A 25,795-nucleotide genomic window follows, 5' to 3' on the forward strand; every position below is an offset into this window, starting at 1 on the left:
TTGCTTATGAAGAAAGAGCAAAGGGAGGAAAAGGGTAGTCAGGCTGACCAGTGGAAAATAAACCCGCAACTTATTATTTAATATATACGTGTGACTCCAAAGCTGGGAATTTGCTATATATACTCAAATCATCTAATGATTGCACAAACACTACAATCCCTCTTTCCAAAGCAGTTAAAGAGCAGGTATTATGAGACATCATAGTAAAACACAGTTTCTAACGCTGTTCATTAAGTGCACTGCCTGAAGAAATCAGCTGGCTGAGTAGCTAGGGGCTGAAATAGCCGCAAGAGGTTGAATAGCCGATAATTTGTCTGTAAACTGAATTGCCAAACCTGTTCCTTAAGATTATTGATATTTTCATTTAAGTGTGATCTGACACAGTAAATTGTTTGCTACAGCTCCCCGGAGTTAACCTCTTTTGGAAAAAAAGCGTGTTATTTGTCATTATCTAGAATCCAGGACATAGTCTGCTTTTCCCTTGTACGGAAAGCCTTGTGCCGTGCAACTGGGAGGGAGGCTGGGAGAAGGTACTGGAGCTGCAGCTGGTTGCTGTGATTTATGTGCAGGGGGTTTTGATGTGGACTAGCACCCACTAGAGACCAAAGCAAACCCGCTGTATTCTGTTCAGAAAGAACAAGAAAACAGGATTTATAACAAAACCTCCATGGCAAGAGATTTAAATGTTTTCATTTGTTGGGCCAACACTCTTCAGGTTAAAAAAAAAAAGGTCAGTTATTTCTACAGCTTGCACAGGTAAAAGAAAGCAAAGTGAAAAGGGAGATGTGCTATTGCAAGTGTGCTGTATTAGAAAATTATTGTCATCGTAGGCATGAGTGGGCTGGATTTATCATTACTTTAAGTAACTCCTTAGCAAAACAAGTTTAGCAACAGCTGCGTTCTAACTCAGAGGAGCTGCCTGAGTCCCACTTTCGGTTTGCTGCTGCTTTGCCTCTGGATTTTGTATGGGAAGGAGGAAAATGTTGTGAGAACTGTAATGGCTTGAAACTGTCTTCCTTAACTAAGAAAGACATTATTCCAGCTTTGAAGTTGCTTGGGCACAGAGTCATCTACAGAACTCCAGGAGGTTACTGTTCTTAATATATTTCTTATCAATAAATATGATGTGTACGTCTTTTATGACACACATTGAATTGTTTTAATTCTTTGCCTAACCTAACCTCCCTGAAATGTAAAAAGACAACCAGGAAACCCCTCCTGCTTTTCTAGGAGTTTCCCAAAACATGACCCAGAGCAGGACTTCACAAAGCTAAAGCCGCAAGCGGCCGTTCTAGGGGGGTCAGGTCTGGTGAGGGGCAGGTAGCGGCGTCCCTGGGTACGTGACCCCCCCGCCTCGCTTATGAGGCACCCGTATGGGACTCCTTTACGCAAGGCTGCTAGCCAAGCTAAGCTTGTTTTCTTACCACGTAGCATCGTTAAAATGCAAAAGCCACAGCACCATAGTCAAAGGCGGTATGGTTGAAAAAGAATACAGAAACAAAACACTGAACAATATTAAGCTATGCACGGTGTGGACGGATTTAAAGTTCCCAAGCCGTAAGTCTTTAAGAGCTAAAAACCATGTGAAGTTTGGCATTTAGAACCACCTCTTTTTTTTTTTTTTTCAATTGGAGATATTTTGTTACCTAGGATATTTTCTTGTGACTTATATCTAAAAACAGCTAAGCTTTTAAAACAGGAATTATTTTTCAACCTGACAGAGAGCACACAGGAAAAAAGTGTTTGAGAAATGCATTTGTCTGAAAAAAAGCATGAGAAAATATGAGCTTCTAGAGTAAAAGTTAAGTCAAGCTTATAAAACAACTGCAATGACTTTCCTTTGCTTTAGCAACTCTTGCTTTATGCTTGTGATAGTTGTCTCCCACTCCAGTCTCTACTTCTGAAGAGGAGGGAATGAAAAATACTTGCTGAACAACTAATTTATCAGCCTGACATTACCATCTATCAAGAGGAGAGGCCTGCTGTTAGGAAAATCAAGATTATTGGTTCAGGGGTTTTGTTACCTCTTGTGAAATGAAGGTTAGTTTAACAATGTACGTACCTGAGAGATGTTCTGGGCATTTCGAGCCCAAAGTCCCATACATCACTTCTCTTTCTGCAGTCTGCTGTGGCGGTCGCTGTCTTCATTGACTCTTTCTCTGACAGTCCTGCTGCTAAGGAGCCCATTCAAAGCAGAAAGGATTTGGGTTTCTTTTCCTTCACAAGCTATGAAGCAGTCCACCAAAAATTTTTAATATTCTTAGGTTAATCTTGGATCTTACCATGTGCATTTCCGTATAGCACCTTATTAAGCGTTGCAGACTCAAATATCTCAGGGCGGGGAACATGTAAGCAGACACCTCCATTAAGTGTCCTGCTGTTGAACTGGAATTCAGCAGCTGGAAGCCTTGCAGGGTAAAAGGCTTTTCATATGGCAGTGGAGGACTAGGAGTGGGCAAATGAGTTTAGCCCTATTGTGAATGAAGGCTAGTTGCTAAAAAAAACCCCCGAACCCCAAAGAAAACCCTAATGAACAAGAATTAGGCTTTCTTCCAATTAAAAAAAAAAAATCAGAAATTCAAGGAAGTGATTTTTTAACCTCTCCAATAAGTAGCGATACCTACAAATTCAGTGAAAGTTCAAAAGCTACAACTTCTCTCTGATCTTGTTGCAAACCTTCAGCTGTTGGGTTTTATTTGTGGAGGAATGGTTGTGTGTACTGTAAATTTACACAGTTATGGCCTGAAGAACTCATTCAATATGTAATTCAGAGTCCCATGCAATCAACATTCTGCTCCGCAGCATAGCAAAATATGGACAGATCTATTAATGAAGAGATACAGCTGTGTAATCACATTCAGCCACTTTGTATGATGTTTGCATGATAATATTTAGTGGAATGATAATACCCAGCTCTTTCAAACCTACATCCACTGAATTCAAAGTAGAGGGAATTTGCACATTGTATCTTCACAATTGTATGGATGTAAGACCTGATGGCTTGCCAAAGGCTTCACAACATACCACTCAGTAACAAGACTAGAATTTAGCAGTTCCCAGCTTGCAGTTATATTTTGGAAAACAGCATTTTTTATTTTTTTTTAAATTTGGCCTAACCTGCTATGTCAAATATGGAGCAAGACAGTTACGATCTGGTAAAAGAGTACAAGGTATCAAGATGTGAAAATATATATGTAAACTGGAGGGCAGCATAGCAGTAGGTGATGCTTTGCATAGGCAAGGAGGGAATCAAGAGGAATCTCTGCAGTTCATCCTGCTCTAAGGGAAGATTTACAGATCCTGAGAATGTGAAGGATCATGGCTCAAAACTAAGTGGTACCTTATTTTCCTTTTTTTTCTTTTCTTCCTTTTTTTTTTCTTTTTTTACCTTAATCACATTTACAACAAGGCTTTCGAGAACTGTTGAACTGTTTTAGGACATGAGATTTCTCTGAAAACATGAGCAGCTTCTACCTACCTGCCTGCTGGGCTTGGCAGATGACATTGGCAAAATAAGTTGGTCATTGACTTTGTGAGGAATTGCCACCTGTCTGCCACAGCTAGGAAGTTAACAGCTTTTACATCCCTCCACTTGAAAGACTGATATTTGTCAGTACATTTTCTCTAACGCGAACGGAAGGAGTGGTATTTAATTTGTGAGTGAGAGATTTTGATTGCGTCTGCCTTGGCCTTTTATAATTTCATTTTGAAGTGTTAATATTACAAATAAATGGCATACTTATAAGTGTGTAGGTACTGCCTGTGCATAAGTTTACATGTTACATAAGTTTAAATGGTTTATGTGGTACGTACAGGAAAAGAAAGTCCCATATTTCAGTGCACTTAACATTGCCACTCTTTTGGCCCTCAATATCACTAAATGCTGAGCATGGCTCTCAAGCGCTTCACTGCCATAAAAAGTCTTTGAGGAGTCTTCTAAAAAGAGGTTGCAGAAGATACCTGATAATTAGCATCGCTTCCAACCAAAATGGTTGTCTTTCACTGAAGAATCTGTTAAATTAAAGGCTAGGGCGGGTGCCATCACAGTGTATGCTAACTTGTATGACTAATGGTGCAAGTGTAATTTAGACTGCCCATACAAGATGACATTTCACTAACCACAAAACATTCACTATTTGCTAATTACATCTAGCAGGTTCTTAGCAGGCTGATGTTTTTAATTAGAGCTTATACACTAGGAATTGACTTTGAGGTTTGGTTGGGGTTTTTTTAATGTTTAGAAGTTAGACAGTGCCCTCTCCTGGACACAGGCTCCCATAGCAGTAGTTTGCAAAGTGCCTCTAATTCGAGGAATTGTTGCCAATTCGAGAAAAATGGCCACAAAACTGGTGTGTTGCTCTGCCGAACGGATTTGGTGGTTTCAAGGAGGTACACTTTGTTGTGGTCCCTCCTCCTTGCGTTCTGCTCCACTTGAAAGCATCCTGTGTAACAAAAATTGTTCGCCGTTTAGACGGCAAGGAGCTTTCGATTAATTTATCTTGAACCCAGTTGGCTAGAGTTGAAAGTGCAGTTTTATCAGAGAGCAGCAGGAACATGTAGCATTATATAGCGCAATTTTTACAGAAGTCAGCTCAATACAGTAAGAGCATATTCATCTTCAGAAATAAGGGTGATGGAGAAATATGCAGCTGAACCTTACTTTTTTGGTGTTCTCTTACATGCCTTTATTGCACTATTTCACGGTAAAAAAAAAAATTATACTAAGAAGTCAAAAGTGCCATTTTTCTCTTTATCCTTTCTTGAAGGTGTTTTGGGTTTTGTTTGTTTGGTTTGGTTTGGTTTTGGTGGGGGCGGGTGTTAGCAAAAACACCAACACTATCAGTTTCACTTAATAATTCTAATCTCATGCCTTTGGACTTTTCCAGGGTCCATAAAAAAAGCAGTTTACTCAGGACGTAACTTGAGACAGAACATTCTCAAGAATTTACAACATCTCACAGCAAAGGGGACAGAGAGAGAGAGATGGATTTCCCTAATAATTTAATTTAAAACATGTAGTTAATTTAAAAGGTGTATTTAAATTCCTTCAGAGACAGACTATAAAGCTGTAATAATCCAGCATTTACAGGAAAATTTAAATTAATGGCATAGAAAGTATTACATATCCATTCATCAAACTTTCACAGTTTTCCAATCACTTCTACAGTTTTTCTCGGCACAGAAAACACATGAAGGGAAGGAGTTGCGTAGGGTTAACTGTGAGTGATTTCTTTTAATTGGCTGACAGGTTGGTTTATACATTCGCTTAAAACCCAAAGCAAAGCAGCTCTTGTACTTATTTACTGAACTTTTGCGTGGTCTCTAATAATCTGCAGACTTCTTCAAAACAGACGCTGCTCTTCTTCAGTGCAGAGCAGCCGCTCCGTGCCAGACTAAGCATTTTCTGCCCGCTCACCTCAAAGGTGCGCTTCGAGGGACAAACGCTGCCCATCCTACAGCACACTCGTTCACACGAGGGCAGCTCTGCAGCGGAGCCCAAGATATCCTCCCAAAATACTCTGTCCACTCGTAATATCGCTCTTCTGTCAGCTTTTGCCCGTTACTTACCTGTGGCCGCCGCTGTGAGCGGCTCGGCTCCACCGCGTGAGCTCCGCCACCCTCTGCAACGAACTGTGAGCTCCGGAGTAAGAGACCTCCTCATTAATAGTCACAGTTGGTCATTAGCTAGTCACTGAATCTTTCTTGATGACCTGCTAATGAACTTCCCACTGGCTTATTGTGAAGATTGGTCAAGGTAGACAGTGTAGGTAATTTATAGCTGAACACCTGGCAAGCTAACGGCCTTTGCTCAGCAACGGTAATCCACACAGTACTACTAAGAGGCATTACATCCTTCCTAATTTATTTCTCGGAAATAATTTGAAACTTTGGATACTCTGTTTAAAAATATGTTTACATGTCTTATTTAAGGGGAAAATTTCTTTATGAATTTAATGAGGAGGAAAGCCTTAATCTTACAAACTCTTTTTTTCTGACATTTTTTTCCCTTAACAAATGATGTTTATTTTTAAAAAACAAACTTACGAGTGTTAATATTCACCTGTAAAAGGCTTAGAGTCCTGCACAGTGCGAAAGTCAACTCTCAGTGGGTGCCTGTTAGCTAGAAGAGCCTGGAGAGCTTTGATGGTTCAGTACCTGTGGTGCCTAATCTCTGTGAATCATGGATAAATTGGCCAGAAGCTACAGTCCCGCCAGCTGTGATCTTGCCAATGCTTAAAAGCTAAAAAGTTTCAACCGGGCCTTGACTTGGTGGCAAAGCTCCAGAAAAAGCCCAAGAAGTGGCAGTGATGGGTCAGGTAGCACTCTTCCCTCTAGGACTGGTAGATAATGCCATGTGGGTTATCCAATTATCACAGGAGCTTGCTTTTGCTTTAGATATGCAGGTACCTTCTCCCGTTTCAAGAGTGATCAGAGTCCACCATTGCTGTGGTTATTTAGGCATTTCACAGCCCTGAACATGTGCTAGATAGGATGACTGTGGTCAGATATTCATAATCCTTTAAGGTTTTGAATTTTCATTTTCACATGTTCATGTATCATTAAAAAAAAAAAAAAAAAGATTATATCTGCTATGCAACTGCTGTAAGACACTGGGTTTGCATCTGATAACATGTCCTGGGCACAACCAGGAAGTTTATCATTTCCATTACAAGTTTTCATGTACTTGACCCGCATGAAGCGGTGTCCCAACGCTCATCTCATTCCCCGCAAATGGCTTCAAGACTGCGAAAAAAATTCTCTCCTTCCAAATGGCACTTCTTGAGCTGTGTAGAGATTGAGGGAGTGGGTTTCCAGGGAGAGGTCCTGACCATTGGTCCCTGGGGTGTGGAAACAGGAGCTGTAGTTGCCTTTAGAAAGAGAGGTTTTGCCCTCTCGCTGAAGATGTTCAGCTTACAGTTGGTAACTTTGCTCTAAATGAGATGGGATTATCAAAATGTCTCATTAGTCAGAGATTTGATTTCGTACCTTTTGATTATGAATGAGACCCTCCTCTCCATCCTCGTTTCAAGTTCTGGGATATTCCTGTCTCCTTAGCAGGCATTGCTGGCAAAGGGTGCGGCACCACCCAAAAGCTCATGTAATGACTAAAAGCAACTCAGTTCCTAAACAGCTTGTGAAAGCAACATAGACGGTACTTGCCTTGACGTTGCATATTTTGATTACAAACATTGGATTCTGCACCTTTTTTGGCATGGATGTGTGAGTTCCTGGTAGAGGAGTCAGATGCTGTTGCAGAAAACCACAAATCATTTCTGATAAATAAGACATTTATTTAATAATTAATCTTCTTGTTATACAGCATCCTGCATTTGTTGCCATACCAAAAAGTAAATAAGATGTTCAAATATTAATGCCATATGTTTGAGAAGGACCCGGCCCTGACCCAAAGCAGTGTATTTTTAAGGAAATTCATTGAACCCAGATGGACTTCTCATGGCATCTCGGTACAGAATGAAGTAGCGTTAGAAATGCATATGTTTTTTTTCCAGGAGCTCCGATTAGTCAGCTTTAAAATCCTAAGATCAAAAACTGAAAGTGTAAATAAAATATGATTTTGGTCTCAGCAGTAATATAAACTCCATGAAAATACTCTCCTCAGGGCGGGGGGGCGGGGGGGGGAACATTCCTTAAATCACAACACTTTTTTAAATCACTGTGTAATTATCCAGTGAAGAAATGCACATAGCAGTTTAGAAGGGTTGATGCATATTGTGACAAACATCTTTACAGCAGTGAATGGGAGATCTTTAACTATGTGGCTGTCCAAAGTATAGCTAGTTTTATCCAATCTTACCAACACACAAAATGTGTGCAAAGTACTGTTTCAATCCCTGGATGTGCTCTAGCTGAAACCCCAAAGCAAAGTGGTACTAACACAATATAAGACTACATGATGAAAATAAACCAAAGTGAAGGCGTATTACATTTTTAATTTTCATTGCAATGATTAAATAAGTAATGCTACACATATATGGAATTTCTGCTCCTTGCTGCCTGTACCTAATGGTTATTCCCATTCATACAGTGAGATGTGTCCCACAGCGTACAGAATGAGTTCAGATGCCTTCTTTTTTCAGTTTCAGTGTTTAATACTTTCCTGCAAAGATAACTTAGCAATGAGCATACATCTTTCTACTGGCTGTCCCTTGGAAATGGTACCCTACAGGAATCTACCGGCCTCTTTGCAAAAACCATTGCAAAGCTGAAGTAGCACAGTTGTGATTGCATGTCTGTTTTACCTAACCTTTATTTATTTTCAGTGAAAACATGGAAATCTTTGGTTAAGTTAGTTCTTTTTTGAAAAAACATAGTCTTTCATTTCCTTACCAAACATAGAAAACTTGGTGAAAGAATACAAAATTGAATCCTGTTCTTATGTAACATTTAATTTCATTTTTATTGTATTTATTTTCAGAAAATACATTGAACAACAGTTGCAAGACAAGTAGATACTTTTGGACATTTTCAACAGCAGCTGGAAATTGAGGGTCTCTACAGATATTTATTTTTTTTTAAATCAACAAAAGCAACTGATTCAAAAATGAAACTTTTTTTAGAAATTTTGAAATAACTTATTTTCTTACGTTCTTTGTAACAGGCGGTTCTGCTAATCTAACCTGCCGAGCTTTCTTTGGCTATAGTGGAGATGTCAGTCCTTTAATCTACTGGATGAAAGGGGAGAAGTTTATTGAGGACTTGGATGATAGTCGAGTCTGGGAAAGTGACATCAGGTAAAAGAAAAAGCATTTTGTTTTTTTAGTCAATATCTTTTTTTGATAGTTAATGTAATACTTGTTATCACAGACTAGCTCAGGAACACTTTGGGTCTGGTCCATATTTTTGCAACACCCATTCTTTACCTTTTAACTCCACCAGTAGAGAACAGAAAAATGCACGCCTCGGCCAGATCTGATGTTAGAGGGCTGCAAAAGCAGAATAGCTGCCCCACAAGCACCGTAGTGTCACTGACTGGAATTTGCACAGAGATTTTTTCAAACTGTGGCAATCTACAATAAGAACCATTAAGACAGTTACTAAGATGAAATAAAGAAAGATAAATACATCAAGGAAAACAGCTCCAAAGAAGTCTTCTAAAACATGGAGCCTTAAATAAATGCTGAAGTCTGGCTTCTCTTTTGGAACGTTTTGATTTCTTTTCTTCAAGGAAAAAACTGAGTTTCCTGGGATGTTATCTGGCCTGTGAGAGCCAAGCATCCTGTTATGTGGGCTGCTTATATCTGCTGAAATACTTGTTTTAGAGAGGATCTGGCAATTCGCGTCATGTACTTTTACTGCTCCTGAAAGTGCTGCCTCATTTGGAAATTAAGAAAAAAGTGGGTTTGTATTGAGAATTACATGCTTGACATAGAGTACCAACTTCTATCCAATATGAAGTATCTACTCAGATCTGAAGAGATTCTTTTTTCATTTATAATTCTGTATGTGTGTATACCACTGTGCCTATATGTCATGGACAAACCCAGAAACGAAGGCAAATCTAAATGTGCATTACAAAGGAAGCTAAATAAGCACGGATGTGTTATCTACAGTGATTGTCTATAATAAAACATAATGAGCTTATTTACGCTTCACCTCTTACATAGGAGTTTACTATCTCATCAAAAGACATGAAGTCATGCTCATTTTCAGCTTGGACTTCTTCAGTGTAACCAAAGTAACAGAGACAATTGCTTTACCAAAATCAAGAAGGCCACATAGACATTCAAGGTCATCTCCATGACCCCAGATATAGGCAAAATGGAAGCATATTTCCCCCCAGTGTGCTTTGAGTTTATTCCATAAATCTCAAGACCAATACACTAAATGGCACGTGACAACCAGATCAGCTGTATTTCACATTTAAAGCTTTCCTTTAGCCCAAGACCTGGCATTCTGAAAACTGATAAAAAAGTGACAAGAACCTAATTTTGGGCAGGGAGGAGCAGGAAGGCTGGTTTCCACTTCTTTTGTCAGGTGTGAGTGTGAAGAAGCAGCCTAGAGTGGTTTGTCATTTGCTTTGCTGGGTTTCTAAAACCGCTGATGGACGTACTAAGAGGTAAAGAAGGCAATGCAAAGAGAAGTGGAGTCTTAGGCAGGAGGTCTTTTCTTTTATTTATCATCTGTATGAATGAGTGGCATCTGGTATGCCAGTTCTTTCTCCTGATTCATAATAGATGGTCAAATTTTATAATACATTCAAGAAATAATTTTTCAGACCCTGCCATAAACACACAGTTTCTGAGTGACATGTTGAAGAGCCTCAGAAAGAGCGCAAATAGTGGGTTTGGTCCAGACTCCTAGTGTGACCCTAAAACCCCAAATAATGTTTTTCACTTTTCTTTCTTCTAACATTTCAAGACTTGACATACTACCAATCAGGGTCTCCATCAGAGTGTGCAATAATATGTTATCAGTGTGCACATCATCCTGCTTAAAGACAATTAACTGAAGCTCTCATTAACATTTACAAAGCCAAACCTCCTCATTAGAAGTGAGGAAGAAAAGGGCATGATATAATTCAATTAAGATTTCATCAAACCACAGCCAAATTTGAAGCCAGAGAGTTGTGAATTGTAAGTAGCATTATTATGTCATGATTGTCTAATGCTCTGCTATGATACAAGCAGAATAGCAGCGATGGTTGCTTTTTTCCTCAGGGTTCTCAAGGAACATCTTGGGGAGCAGGAGGTTTCCATCTCGTTGATTGTTGACTCTGTGGAAGAGGCAGACCTGGGGAATTACTCGTGCTACGTCGAGAATGGAAATGGACGCCGACATGCCAGTATTCTTCTACATAAAAGGGGTAAATACGCAGCTTTTCTCCATGAAATGGTCCATTATAGGGGCAGTCAGCCCGTAGAGATTCCTTCTGATGCAAGCATGAATTTTGGCTAACTGAAATATTAATAGGCAATGATTATTTTTTCCCAGGCGTTTGTCCAACTTTCAAAATAGAACAGAAAGGTTGTTATTAACTATGGCTGTCACTGGGAAAAATATAGTAACACCTTTTAATTATATTTATATAGAAGATGCATTTAATAATTCATGAACTCTGAAACTAATAAAGGCTCAATAGAGAAATAAATAATAGGAAGCCACAGGTAATACAACTGTAATAATTTTCTGTAAGAAACAAACCCAAATATTAGAACAGCCAACAAAAATGCATTCCATTTCTATCAGAAGTGCCACCTAAACCCCGTGCTGGGGGAGCTCCTGCACAGCCCGGCTGTGGACATTTTTCTTCTAACACATTTGTTTAACACCAGCATTTCTGAAGTGAAGTATCATGACAGAAACTTCTAAGGACCTTCCCATTTCGACTCACCGCTCACATCCCGTGATTCCAGCCTGCCTAATGGCCACGGCCATCTCCCATGGAGATAATTATGGAGAGGTGGAGAATCTCTTGCAAAGCAAGGTTCCCAGATCCACTTTGTTCACTTTACCTCCCAGAGGGTGCTCCACATGCCTGGGCTTGACGCTTCCCACCCTCGTGCAGCATCCCGCTGGTTTAAGAGAGCAAAGAATAATCAGGAGCAGTGTCTGTACTTCGCTGTCATTACCACGCTTTTTTTAGGCTCTTTGTAAAGGTGAGCAAAGCAGGTTCTTACTGTGGTGCTGAACTACTTGTGGCATCTCAATTTATATCAAAGCAGTGGTGTCTTCCCTAGTTTTAGTCTTGTAGCATGCAAAGTCTGTCTAAGTTTAAAAGGAAGCTATAAATCAAGATAGTGTGACTCATTTATTTAAACGTATTTTGGGGTACCTCTAATTAATTGAATAGAACTAATTTGTAGCCATTTTTCTGGACTCTTGTCATTGCTTCTTAAGCGATGCCGATGTAAATAACCAGATGTTCTGCTTAGCCTGGCATTTGCCATATTTCCTTGAATTTACTGGGAGGGGAAATTAACTTGCTAAGTAATTGAACCTCAACAGTTTACCAGCTAGTAGCCATATACTCCTAATTCAGAGTTGTTTGAACCCAGAGCAAGATCTTAACCCAACAAACACTGAAATCCAATGGCTTGTCTTCAATAATGAAATTAGTGCATGGAACACTGAAAATAAAGAATTTTTAAGGCTTAAGTTACTTTAAAACCAATACATAATTAACTGTCCTGTATTAAGTCACGTACTGATGGTGAGTCCTTATTTTCCCTTCTATACAAGCTGTAGCTCCAAGACTGACAACACATAAGTCTTTTCTGTTCTGTGACCAGCAGCTTTTTAATCTAACAGTGTGCCTGCATAAATTTTGCAAGGGTCTACTTTCCTTGCTTCCTTTCTTGGTGAAATCAGTATGTCAAACACGCCACAGTATGTGGCATCATGATGACATGCTTAAGAGGAAGTAATCTCAATATTTAATTGCCCTTATAAATACCAAAAAGCTAAACATAGCAAAAACTCCCCCAAATATTTTTTTTTTTTCCTCTTTAAGTAAGGCTGGATCTGAAATTGTGATTTGGAAACAAAATCTGTTATGCCCTCAAAAAACAAAAGGTACCTGTTACAAGCCTTCTACATACTTTGCATGTTGACAACTGTTTCAGTGAAATGATAAATTAACCATGACAGATAAAAATTTGAGCTAGTCTCTCAGGTCTCCTAGGAAGAGGAGCTTTGCACTACTTGCTCAGTCTCCTGTATATCACCATGACAACATTTCGGTTTAGGTTTCCTTGTTTAGATCCATATTTAGTCTCCGCTAGGAATGAGTTAGCTGTTTATTAATTTCTGATTATTGGCTCACTTAGAACAATTGGGACCTAACAAATAGGTACATTTTCTTCCTGAACACCGAGGCATTTGCAGAGGTATCAGTTTTGGCTGGTTTTCTAGTTAGTGATCTTTTTTCCCAGCAGTATAAGCCGACGAAAATGCTGAATCTGGACTGTTCACTGGATACCTGAAAAAGAAATTATAATCCTTCTTAAACTTCATGTGTGGTACATTATCACCAGGATCAGAAGGGACAGGGAAGCAGAAAGCTCTGTTACTGAACAAAGAGCCTTCTTGGAAAAAGAGGTATTTAGGGCTAAACACTGCAGCGGGGATTCAGGTACAAAATTTAAGCCTTTCAAACACCCTTGCAACTGCTGCTTCACCCTGGTCAGTATATTCTCCGTAAACTTCAACTTCCAGAGGGAGCTTTTGGATTTGCCTGCAATTACACAGGCCCCGAAAGGGCAAGAAGTTCAGAGCCTAAATCACCGGCAAAAACCTGGATGCATCTTCCTCGCTCTTCCCAGTGCTCAGCCTGGTGGGGACACCACTCACCTCGGAGAAAAAAACAAGCAGGGTCCTTCCGACGGTGGTCCCCACCACAAACCAGTGCCTGGCACGTTCAGCCGGGGACCGGGGGCTTCTGCTCCTTCCCTGACGCGGCGCTGGAATGGAAACCTGGAGCCTCCCTTTTCCCGAGAGGAATTTTGGGAGGGGAGCGGAACACATCACTTGCGCAGGACAAGAGAACCCAGTTCAGACGCCAGCCCTCTGCACCTCGGGGAGCTGAGCCCCAATTTTCTCCTAAGCTGCTTTTTCCTTCTGACTACCAGCGGGGAAAACCTATGATCTATGTTTTTGTGCAGCCAGCTAACCATTTTTAGACTCCTAACTTGCCTCAGACGCTGTGCATAGGGAGCATTTAACTCAGAGCTAAAGGCATTAGAGCATTTTAAGCATGACAATGGCAATGCTGTTTCCTTTTCTGGTCCATTCCCACAAAATTTGTCCAAAAATAATCAGAAAAAGAGAGGGATCAGAACCCAAGAGATTTAACTTTCATTCCCTTCCTCTAGCTGTTGGCCAAATCTCTATCACCTTTACAATAATCAAGTTATTTTCTCGTTTGTGTGAGCAAAAAAAAAAAAATCTACTTTTTATGATCTAAGGCTGATTTTGTTACTTATTGGTGATAGCTATCATCTATCATCTGTAGCAGTTACAGGTTAATGTTCAGGCAGGTAGAGGAACCTTCTAGAAATTAATTTTGAGAGTGGTACTGACAGCAGCTAAGCACAAATTTATTAACAACAGACCACATATTGCAGATGATATAAGGGGTGGATCACACGATATAATTCTATTTTTTCACAGGTTTTTAATTCAAGAAGACAAGCCCATAGTCTATCAATGTAGTACATAGAAATGTAATGCATAAGGAGAAAGAACACTCTTCTACAATGTTATGTGTTGAGAAGTATGACTTTCATGCTGGATCAAAGCCTTTGTAGTCTAATTTAATCATAGACTATGTTGGAAACACAGATTATTACCCAATTTTGTGATTTTTTTTGGTGGAAATTCTTGTCTGCATGTCTCCAACTAAAACTCCAAAGCAAAAATAATCTCAATTTCTATCTTGGTATTATTTTTTTAATCTTATTCATATTATTTTAAAAGCTTAATAATATACCTGCAATTTTTATGGGACAGACACCAGAACTGAGAGCAGGTAACATACATTATGCATTTTTTTCAAAGTATCTCCTTCCCTTTCTTCCCATTTTCTCTGTGCTAATTTCCTGGGCCTCTTTTATGTTTTGGGTTTGTTTTCCTCTGTTTTAGTGTTCTCACTGGGCATATATGGGTCTTGTTGACTATAGGCTAATGAGAGATGGCTAAAACAACTTTTTTCTCTGTTGGGACAAAAAAAGACTTTCACTGAAATAAATTGTTTAGAGGTAGAGATTTATCCTGTTTGAAATTGTCTGTAAGAATATCTGTTTGAAAAAGAAACAAGTTAATATTTCCTATAGGAAATTAATCTTGAGGAAACCTACAAATAGGTAGGCATACTTTAAACTCATCATTTATTAATGCATAAACATCATATTAATATTTCCTGTACAATTTAATAGCAAATTCTGAATAGCAAGTAATTCTGAATTTTCTTCATATGGTTATTAATGACAACAGAATTGCTGATAAGCACCTTAAATTACAGTGTCATTCACATAATAGTGTAAGTCTGGTTTATTACTTAAAGACTTTAATATGTTAAGTTTATGATCTCATGAGCATTTTCAGTCAGTAGGACACGATTTCACACAGTGGTAGTGATGACAATTACAACTTAAAAGAGAAAAGAAACTAGTTCTTTTCTAACCCCTGCAAAGCAACTGCAGGTGTTATAGCTCCCTTTGCCATAAAGCTTCACGATGCTTCTGAAATTTTGGAATGGGAGCTCATCACATGAGATATGAGAGCAATGAATTTAATATTTAAACTTCTGTTAATTTGTCCTAATTACTTGAACATTCCAGCAAATCTCTGAGTCTCAGTGGAAGCAAAACTGTTGTAAAACTCTGACCCACTTGGTCAGTTAAGACCTTACACATGTATACGTTCCAGTGTATAAAGCATTCAGTTTTTATTCTGCACTGCAGGAAAAGCTTTTCTGAGTTCCTCAGCAGGTTTTAGAATTGGAATTGAAATTGAATGTGATTTGATTTGAAAGGAATTGATTTTTCATCCCCCTATGGCCATTGTAGAAGCCTTCAGGTTGTCACTGTGCTGGGCAGTGCAAAGCTTCAGTCGCCCAAGAGGTTCATGACATAGGGACAAAAGTCGAATATCACCTCCCTTCCCAACCCAGACCTAACGGAAAGTGACTGTTCTTTTTACACTCAACCTCATCTAAAATCAGTAAATTAGTAGAATACTAGACTACTGCCTGACAGAAACTCTTCATGAGACCATCTTCTTCATCGGTAAGGTTTCTTGCTACCTTTAGAAAATTGGACTAAGACATCTCCTTTAAGAAGGTTAGTCAGATTACTTGGCATGTGCCTAAATCTAACTTTCCTCTGACAAATCTAACTTCCCTTTGACAAAGCGTCAAACAAGTTGGTTTGTTTAACAGATTCCTTTTTAAAACGGTTTTGGTACCACTTTTTTTCATAGTTCTTCTCTTTATATAATGTCTAAGTGCAGTTCTAACCTTGATTGGCAAGGATGAAAATATTTTAAAATAAAATGTCACAAATTGTTCCCATAATCCATGCAGAGCTAAATTATTCATTAATGCTATCCTCAGAAAAAATGTAAACAGTGTGTTTTATGATCTTACATCCTTGGAACTTGGTACTCCATTTTTTCCCCACATTTTAACACCTCCCAGTGCTTCTTACATTCATTTCTTTCAGAAGATCTAAAAGAAGTAATTGTGTGGGCTGTCTGATTTCTGTAGTGCAATAAGCAAATAGAAGCTCTCCTAATCAGTAAGGTCTGAAGTCATACGCAATTCATTTCTTTGGGGAAGCTAACCAGAGATTAATGCAATTCTGCATCATGACACTTTTTTCCTTCAACCTGAAGTATAAACTGCCTTTAAAATGCAGTGTTCTGTCTTTAAATGTAGTAAACTTCAGCAACATGGCAGCGTCTATATTTTTTCAACCTTATCCTCTTTTGAGCTAACATACTGTTGGAGATAGTCAGTGTAATTATTCTCCTGCTGGGAACAGGTATCCCACACTTCTCAGAAGAAATAAAAATGTCATCGGTAAGACTATACTTCTATTATAATAATTTACTATCTCTATTATAATAACACTAGAAACGCAACAGCACCAAGGCTCAGATATGCTGCCTGCCATACCAATGAATAGGTTAACAAGATCCCTGTCTTGTATTTGCACACATGTATACATATGTACATATAATCCCCAACCCGACTAGTTCTTTTTCACAGATGAATCAGAAATTTGTCCTATATATTGGTCTAAAAAATAAAGTGAGATAACTAGGTCTCAATAGCTCTAATAAATAAAATGAAACTACTGCAATGAAAACCGTATTAAAAACTGTAACTATATTTAGCCACCTTAAGTCAACTCTGCAGACATCTACAGGCATGCGTGGCCTATGCTGGCAGAAAGCATATACTTTGTGCTAAGAAATGATTTCATAATCAAGCTAATGAACATCCCAAATCTGTTTCTACTGGTATCAGAAGTATTATTGTCCTACAATAGCCATCAGTAATTATGCACAACAGTATTCATAAAGCTATCTAGGTACCTTAAATACAAACAGATTTTGTTTAGAACGTTGAAACAAACAAACAAACAATCCTAAAAAGTAGAAAATAGATGTTATATATATATATATATGTTTATTGGATATGCATATGCTGTATAAAGCTGTGGTTCCATATGCTGTACTTTGGAAAGATAAATTGTTTTACAACCATGCCATAATGAATACTGTATTAAGCGGGGGGCGGGGGGGGGGAGAGAAAGCGAAAAAAAGCACCTACTTCTCCATTTTTAAACTGTGAGTATGGGTTTCTTTCTTCCTAACCTAAACTCTGCCCACTGTTTACTGCTGATGCCTGAAATGAGACTCAGCTGAGTATTCCCGTGTCAGCCAGCCTCCTCCTTCCTTTAGAAGACACACACCCATTTACAACCAAAGCTGCACGTGACGACACATCAGTCTGGCGTTGGTTGTCAGCATCTGCCTTCTTTACCTTCTCTCAGGTGTCGGCACGAGAGCTTTCGTATTGTCTTCAGCTGCTCCCCTTTCAAATTATATTTATTACCTTTATGTTTCATTTCATAATTGAAGTCTATGAAAGCATACCTAGACAAACTGAGGACTGTCTCTAACCAAACCTTGTAGCTTTGTGAGTTAAATCGTCCAAGACAAGCAGAGAATGGAAATGAGCTTTGGCCACAAAGTTGCAGAGATTTATGTATGCGCTAACCTGAAGCTCCGTGAATAGTCCTGTTGACTTCAGAGGGATTACTTATAGTCCATGAAGTTAAGCAATCTGCGTAAGTGATTGCAAAATTGAAACCTTAGATAGACTGTAATTGGATTTTGAAACAGGCTCAGAAATTGAATACACAGATATAAATCACATGTCCTCGAAGAGTTATAAATCACAAGAAAAGAATGTTTGAAATATAATTATTTTTCTTAGTAGCTCAGCTGTATGTGGACTAATGAATAGAATAAGATTAATTTTAAATTATCACAGATCATTAAATGTAAAGTCCCTGAAGCATGTTGTATATGTCAAAAGACAGGAATCTTTGGAGGCACCCTTCTATTTACTTTCTTGTTACAACTCCAGCTACGATGAGTGAATTACCTGCATGACACAGTGAAAGGAAGTTTATCAAATATTAAAGCCAGGTGAAGATCAAAGATCTCTCCTACAAATGTGCCTATAATTAGGACAGAATCGGTATAAAATGAGTGTGTTTATTACCAGCCGTATCGTGCCCGATATTTGGAGAGGACGAGTACTTTGTTTTAATTAGCCATCTCTCTCACTGGGTTGCTTGGCCAAAGCCTCCTGATAAGGAAAAAAATTTGTAGCCATTGGTCAAAATGCTTGTAACAAATCTTGTTTTAAATTGAAGCTATTTATTCAGAAACCAATCTACTACTGCTGCAGTAATCAATGTGTTTTCCCTTGGAGTAGAACTGTTCCTGTGCTACTGGAGGACTATTGTTAATTGCCTGTAACTAAATGATTGCTGTGCTTCTGGATGTAACTCCCTGGCACTCGCTCATTTGTTGTGTTTAACAGAACGCCTGTCCCCCTAAGGGTTAGCCGAGTAATTTTCCTCTACTATTTTCCACATTCAGTCTCAGCTCCTTAAGGAGGGCCAGGTCTGTAATTTGAGCAACGTAACACAGAGGCTAAATAGATTTTAAAAGGCTTGCACTTTTCGTCTCTCCCCTCTGATGTGGAATTCTGCTGAAATGGAATCTTTTTAGCGTGTAGCCGCTACAGGAAACTTGAGTTTCAGCAGGAAAACCAGATCACACTTCAAAGGGAGCGTAACGCCTGCTGCAGCAACTGTGCTCAAATCGCAATGCAAAGGGCAGAATAAAGCAGCGGAAACAATTGTTATTGTGAAGGCAACCTTACACTCTAACCTTGTTGTTACGCTTTAACTTAGCTTTGACAGTCGCCACGTCCTTGTTGACAAACCCATCACCAACGCCCTCGGCGTTCGCAGAGCACCTTCCAGCAGTAACCTCTCCTACGAAGGAGGCAGAAGCACCCTCCCCAGTTCACACTGGGAAAAAAACGAGGCTCGGAGATGTGAAACGGCTTCGGTCACCCAAGGGGCCGACAGCGGAGGCAGGACCGAGCCTTCCGCTCCTCGCGCCTTCAGTTGAGCGCAAGACAGGGTCACGCCGTTCGTAAAATCCCGGCGGCAGCTCGAAGCCAGCCAGCGCTCCCTCCCCCGGGGCACGGGTTGGCGTCCTGCAAAAACACGAACCCAAAGGCCTGAAAGGCATCAACTTGGTGTGGCACGGTGCCCGGACCAATCCGTCCCGCCTTCCACCGCGCTGCACAGATGTGCCTGTCCCTCTTCCAGCACTTTGGGGGTTAGCTCGGGTTTTTGCAGGGCTGGGCGTGAGGATGGAGCGGTCTGCCAAGCTAATCAGTGCTCCTCTCTGCCTCTGAACCCTGACAAATAACACCCAAGGCAGGGAGCGAACGTGTGCTGATAGATGTTGTCCAGCACAGAGGAAAATACAAGCTTGCCATGCTAGATGGATAGAGCATGAAGCTTAATTTGCAAACAAATCTGTTTAAGAAAGAACCACCTTATCCTTGTGCTCGTAAGTGATGAGGATGGGCTCAGCGGCAGCACAGGAAAAGGTAATTTCTAGTATGTTACAGGGTGACTTAGGGAATTTTGTTGTTTGCTTTGATTGCCTAGTTTAGGACAGTTTCACATGTGTTTGAATAGACTTTACTGAAGTAAAAATATAGGCATGATCTTGAATTATTTTACGGGGAAAAAGATAACTAAGGGGGACTCTGTTGGCAAAAGTGATGCAGTGCAGTCTGATTTCATGCACAGTGACAGAGAACAGATGACTACCTGCAGTTATTTATTCCATTTAATCTCAAAATCATTAATTTAGGAAAAACTTTTGTTTTCCAGTTGTAAAGTTTTCCCTTGCCTTTAATGAGTCATAACAGCAGGCACATAAATAGAGTATTTTGTGCCTAGCAACCCGAAATATTAAAGCCTTTCTTCTAGTTACCATTGAACAGCTGCATCACCTGTAGTACAAAATGATAAACAGGGTATAGTAAGCCAGTGCAGAGTAATTTCCATTTCCATTTATATTCTAAAATACTGTATTACTTGTCTATGCAAACAATTTTTTGTTGGGTGTTTTTAATAACATTCCCCTCTCTGGAGCAGAAAAGTATTGAAAGTCTGAAATAACCATGTCGGTCTTAAAAATATCTAACACAAAGGAGTTTCCAGCACAGTTTTGGAGAGAATGACATGGAATATAAATGCCTTTTTATTTTATTTTATTACATTTTTAGTGTCTTCTAGAGAGCAATGAAATCTTCTTACAGTTGCCTCAAAATAATAAAAAAAGTGTGTGATTCTCAGTAGATGCAGTCAAAATAAATGGAATTGTCACTTTTTCCTCTAACCTTTTTTTTCTCTAATTGAATTGTATTGTGCTGGAGTGCCATATCTGCATAACCACACACAAAAAAAGGTTACTTCAGGGCTACCCTGCTTCACTCAGACAGAAGCTGCCCACTGGAAGAGCATACTGTGAAAATAAGACGGAACTGAGCTTTCTCTGGCACAGATTTTTATGAAGCAAACTGTATATCTTAGATTTCCAAGGTCTGATTTCTTGGAGTTCCTCAAAACCGAGTGATATTGGAAAAGTATGGGTGGTCTTCAGATTTGCCATCTATTACTCATTTCAGATTAAAAATTGTTAGTAACGTTCTTCCTCCTCCCACCCTCCTTTTTTAACATCGCCAGTTTTCAGTCAATAAGCAAATGAAAAGTAACAACAAAATGGATGCCACGTAGCTGTGTGAGCCTCTATGAGCGTGCAATGGTTAAGACTGAGGGAGGTGAAAGTCCACGGTGGCATATTGCTTGTGCACTGGTAAGTGGCCCCACTGAGGATACTACTGGTAGTAGACAGTTGTGGCCATATGTGACCAGAGTCCCCCGTCCTCAGGACCAGAGCTACTTGGCAACGAGCTCAATCCATCATGTGAGTCTCCAGTGGCAGAGTGCAGCAAAGACACCAGCGGGGCACGGTCTGACTGGGAATGTCAGAACGGACAAATTGGGATGGTTTGCTGTGACTACGTATAAGCCAACCCCACTGGGCGAAAGGGGAGAATAAAGATGAACTGCGGATCGTCGGGAAACTCTGTCAAAGATATTAACACGCAACTGAGATGTGAGGCTGTGGGGCTCCTGGGATAATCTGTCTTCACATCTTTCAAGTTTTTGTGTTGTGGGGTTTTTTAAATTTATTTTTATTTTGAAAAAAAAAAAAAATCAAATCCTTAGTGTAATCTTATCACATAGACTGAAACTCTTCTTATTTTTATGTGGAATAAGGGAGGAGCTGTGTTTGCATTATAGTCCCCAAAAAAGGAACAGTCACCTCTGCTTTCATTGTAAGTAGAATGTCAACATTTATCTGTGTAAAGCAAACTGTGATCTATCTACGGAGAGCGTGAAGGCAGAGAGTTATCAAATACCTCTTATATATATGAACATACTCTCTCACACACACACACATCCCCAGCAATTGTTGTTTTCTTAAATGAGCAATTCAGATGGTGTACCAGAGGAAAAAGTAGTTTAATAAAGGGAAAAAAATTCTATTAGTTAGGTATTTCTTCAAGGGCCCTATCACAAAATACATAAATAGCCCATCATTCATTATTTTATTTTAATGATTAACATAAGTGCGAGGTCTGCTGCTAATCTTTCTCTGGTTTGGAATGTGGTTATTATTGCGTTTTGTAATTCTTTGCAGAGCTGATGTACACAGTTGAGCTTGCTGGTGGGCTTGGTGCTATTCTGCTGCTGCTTGTTTGTTTAGTGACTATCTACAAGTGTTACAAGATAGAGATTATGCTCTTCTACAGGAATCATTTTGGAGCTGAAGAACTAGATGGAGGTAAGGCAGCTTCTTAGTACGTTTCCTACTTTCTAAGTATGCCTGTCTTTTATTTCTCTCCACCAAGGCCCAAATTTCATTTCAGTTCAAGATGCGTTAACAACTGCAATTTTTATTTCTCACTGCATTAGGCACTGACTTGAATATGCATTCCTCATACAGCACATTAGCAGCAGTGGTTGCTGAGCTGATGTACGCGCTGCTCTCTGGAGCTCCAGAAGACACCCATGTCTTTTAGATTTTTATTCCCGACACTGAATGTAGATTAGCAACTCTGACGCATTAAAGATTTTCACTTTCTGTCAGTACCGAAAGCCAGCTTCACTTCTCCATAAGCTAGGGATTGTCTTCCCTAATTGTACTCGCCGAATAGGTAGAGGTTGAAGTGAATCTCAATTTACTGCTTGTTTAAACTGATCACTTTCAATAAACTGTACCGAGTGTTTGGGAATGTACCCAGCAGTTCATTTTCTTGAGTTCATTTACTTAATCACTGAGAGAGCGGCTAATGGTCATTAAAGTTGTTCGGTGATTCAAGGACACCCAGCCTAAACAAAAGTAATCCGCAACGTATGCACCGGCTTGTGTCAAAAGTATACGTGCATTTTCTTTCCTTCTCTTTTTAAGCACCGAAGAAAAAGGTGATCTTTGCCTCTAGCCCTACTAATCAAAACTGCTGTTGAACAGTGAACTGGGTTGAGCTGCAGGCTCTGATTAATTTGGTTTGGTTTCTTGGGTCAGAGTTCCTGATGTTTTGTGCTACCACTACGTCTTTGGTCACAGGACCTTCTTTTTTACTGAAAGACTAATAAAAGTTATTTTACAGTTCAAGGTAATAGCCTATGGGCAGAAGCCACTGTGACATATTAAAATAAATACGTACTGATAAACAAGCGCTGGCCAAATCTCTCACCGATAAGTGAGAAGAATTAGAGGTCCTTATATAAAGGAAAGATTTCCATAATACGATCACTAGGGAATGACCCACTTCTGCCTCCCATCTAAAAATGCACAAGGATTCAAAATAGAAGATGCTCAGAACAACAAGCCCAAGAACCTTAGAACATTTTGTATCCTTCTACTGGATTTACAAGAAGGATGCATTAATATAGCAGCTCAGTGGGGGGGAAAAATCAGGTTATTCTACTTATTTTACAGAGGAGGAAACTGAGGCCCAGATGGACTGTGATTCATGGCGGATTTTGGCAGACACCTTTTTTTTCAGGAGCTGAGATTGTCTCTTCTCCACAAAGCAGCCCCCAGTTTAAAGGGGCATGCTTACTTGTATGAATTCTGTGAATTTCTTAATAGTCATATTATATTACGTAGAAATAGACAGTTTAATTAATAATTGTTTAAATAGATGCAATTTAATGTTTTCTCTCTCAGTATCAGTAATTCTTACTTTTACAGCTGTCATTTATTGTTATCTCAAAAGATTCCAATTCATTTGCAAACTTGCTCTACCAGGTGCTACGTGCTTGCCTCTCTCTCCTCCCATCCCCAACACTGGTCACCTGGGAACAACAATACTTTAATCACACGTTTTAAACAACACAAAAGTGACCTCTAAAGGATACTGTTCTGGGATTCAAAAGGAGGAAAATCAATATCCATTCAGTTTATCCTTCTGAGCAAAGATCATTGTTAAAGGAGATAAAGCAGGGATTCTCCTTAGATGATCAATGCAAGCACTGATAGATTGGGTGCTTAACCGCAGCAATATAAGAAGAAAAATACTACTTGGAGATTCCTAACAGCAACCTGTAGCTCCTACTGTGTTCAATGTACTAGCAACATGCATAAACCCCATTGTGCCAAAGAAGTTATTGCAGTTGGGCTTTTTACTCTCTTTCACTTACACTATTGCAAAAGCAAGGACAGAGACAAAATGCCCCCCCAGAAGACCAAGCCACGCCTTGTGCAGAAAAAAATTGCAGACATACATTCAGATCCTTTCCTTTGGCTTAGTTTGTTACTGACAGACTCGAAATGCTGAGCTCTAAAAATCTTCTTCTAACCGCATCTCCTGCAGTGCAACAGCAGAGCGCCCACGTGCTATTCATAATTTATACCATGTTCTGTCATACTTCGGGACAGCATGTAGATAAGCAAACATCAAAATATCACAGGCTTTTTTTTTGTGTGTGCACTATATTGTACCCAGAGAGGATTCGAAACACTTTAGAAGTGAGGTCCAATTAAAATTTTCAGTTGAAAATCTCTTTTAAAATGCACGGCTTCATTTCTTCCCTGATCAGAGAACAAGCCCTTCAGGATGTCAAATCTCATCACAATTCCTCTTTCCTTTCCCAAGCCTTAGACACATCAGTTTTCTGAGGCCAGCTTATGCATTTCTGTGGGAGGTATGGGTAAATTGTGAAAAATAGTTGAAAACAAAATATTTAACCCTTACAGCTAATGCAACTTAATTTATTACTATCTGTAGGGGTACTGCAGATTAAGCAAGGGATCGCAGCTGCTGATTCCTCATTTCTCTAACTTGCAGCTTTGAATTTCCCATCTTCTCTCTCCTTCTGGGGACTACACTCTCCTTCTGGTCTTTTCTCTCTCCTGCAAACACTTTAGCTCAGTCTTGCCTTTATTGTCTCCTGGGAACGGGCATCGAAGCCCCCTTTTTTGTTTTCATGGTTGATTCCCTGCCTTTCCTACTAAATTGGGATAAAATCAAATCCAGCTCCTGTCTTATCGCTTTTCCTTCCACTCTGCGCTGACTCCACACCGGGGGACTGCGTGACAGACACCCTGTTGTGTCCGTCGGTGTGGAGCATCGCAACGTGCCGGTGTTTAGTCGGGGGACCTCACTGGGAACGTCTGACAGATCCCCCCGGGAGCTGGAGCACAGCGGCGAGAAAAACACTCTGACCCTTGGCAAAGCAGTAGCTTCCTCCCCCGCGGGTTTGGTGAGGCTTCCTCACCCCTACCGGTTTGGTGGTCGGAAACTCCCAAATTTAAGTGGAGAATTTCAGTTCAAGATCTCCCCGCATACATGATGAAGGTGATACCTTGGAGTGGTATGCAAAGAAATGTCCAGTAGCATTCTGAAAACAACAACATCTTCAGAAATAGATGCTTCACTCGGAACTTCTTAGGGCTGATCGTTGTTAAACGTCAGGCAATCTTTTCAGATTTGCAGCTCTAAACTTAAAAGCTTATTTTAAAAAGCCTTGTCCATAAAGTGCACTTTAAGAACTAACACATTATTAGTGAAAACCACTTTTAGAAGTGATGATTTCTTCTATTTTGCTGTAATTGAGCTCCAACACAAGAAATTTTATACCGTGATCATCCTCTGAGTGTTTTAGCAGTTACTTTTTATGTTGGTTTTTTTTCCCAAGGATCTTCCCTTGCTGCTTTTCCCAGTTTTTAAATGGCTTGATCTACAAACTATCGTACTTTAACTAACAGAGAAGAGTAAAAATGCAAGTAAATATTTACAAGTACCTGTGATCAATACATGCTCTGACTTCTTTCTACCTTGCACTCTGTGACCTTGGAAGGTTACTTGTAGCAGAAGAGATAATACCACTGTAAAAAAAAAAACAAAAAACAAAAAACCGTTCTTTGCCTACATACGAGCTGACTTCCAGGCTCCCTAAAATCTACGGAAATTTTCCCAGGATTTTACCTGGGACAACGTTCTCCTTTGTGAAACTGCTCCTGCTCATCAAATTGTGCAAGGATCAGTCCCCAGGCATGAGAGCCCCGGCAGACACAGCGAGGGTGGAGAGGGGAGTGCGACCACTGCCTAAGCACCACCATTTATGATGGTGCTTTGAAGTGGACAGGAGGC

General features: G+C 39.7%; 1 protein-coding gene across 1 annotated transcript in view; it reads left to right on the forward strand.

Moving 5' to 3' along the window:
- IL1RAPL1 (interleukin 1 receptor accessory protein-like 1) overlaps nt 1–25,795 on the forward strand; it is a 640,049-nt gene that overhangs the window by 602,612 nt on the left and 11,642 nt on the right. The window contains exons 6-8 of the mRNA XM_010571307.1: nt 8,621–8,753; nt 10,680–10,825; nt 21,838–21,981. Coding sequence (XP_010569609.1) covers nt 8,621–8,753; nt 10,680–10,825; nt 21,838–21,981 — 423 coding nt within the window. The remainder of the gene's footprint in view (nt 1–8,620; nt 8,754–10,679; nt 10,826–21,837; nt 21,982–25,795) is intronic.

This window comes from Haliaeetus leucocephalus, unplaced genomic scaffold, assembly GCF_000737465.1.
Source record: "Haliaeetus leucocephalus isolate CR32 unplaced genomic scaffold, Haliaeetus_leucocephalus-4.0 Scaffold317, whole genome shotgun sequence".
NCBI classification, from domain to species: Eukaryota; Metazoa; Chordata; class Aves; order Accipitriformes; family Accipitridae; genus Haliaeetus; species Haliaeetus leucocephalus.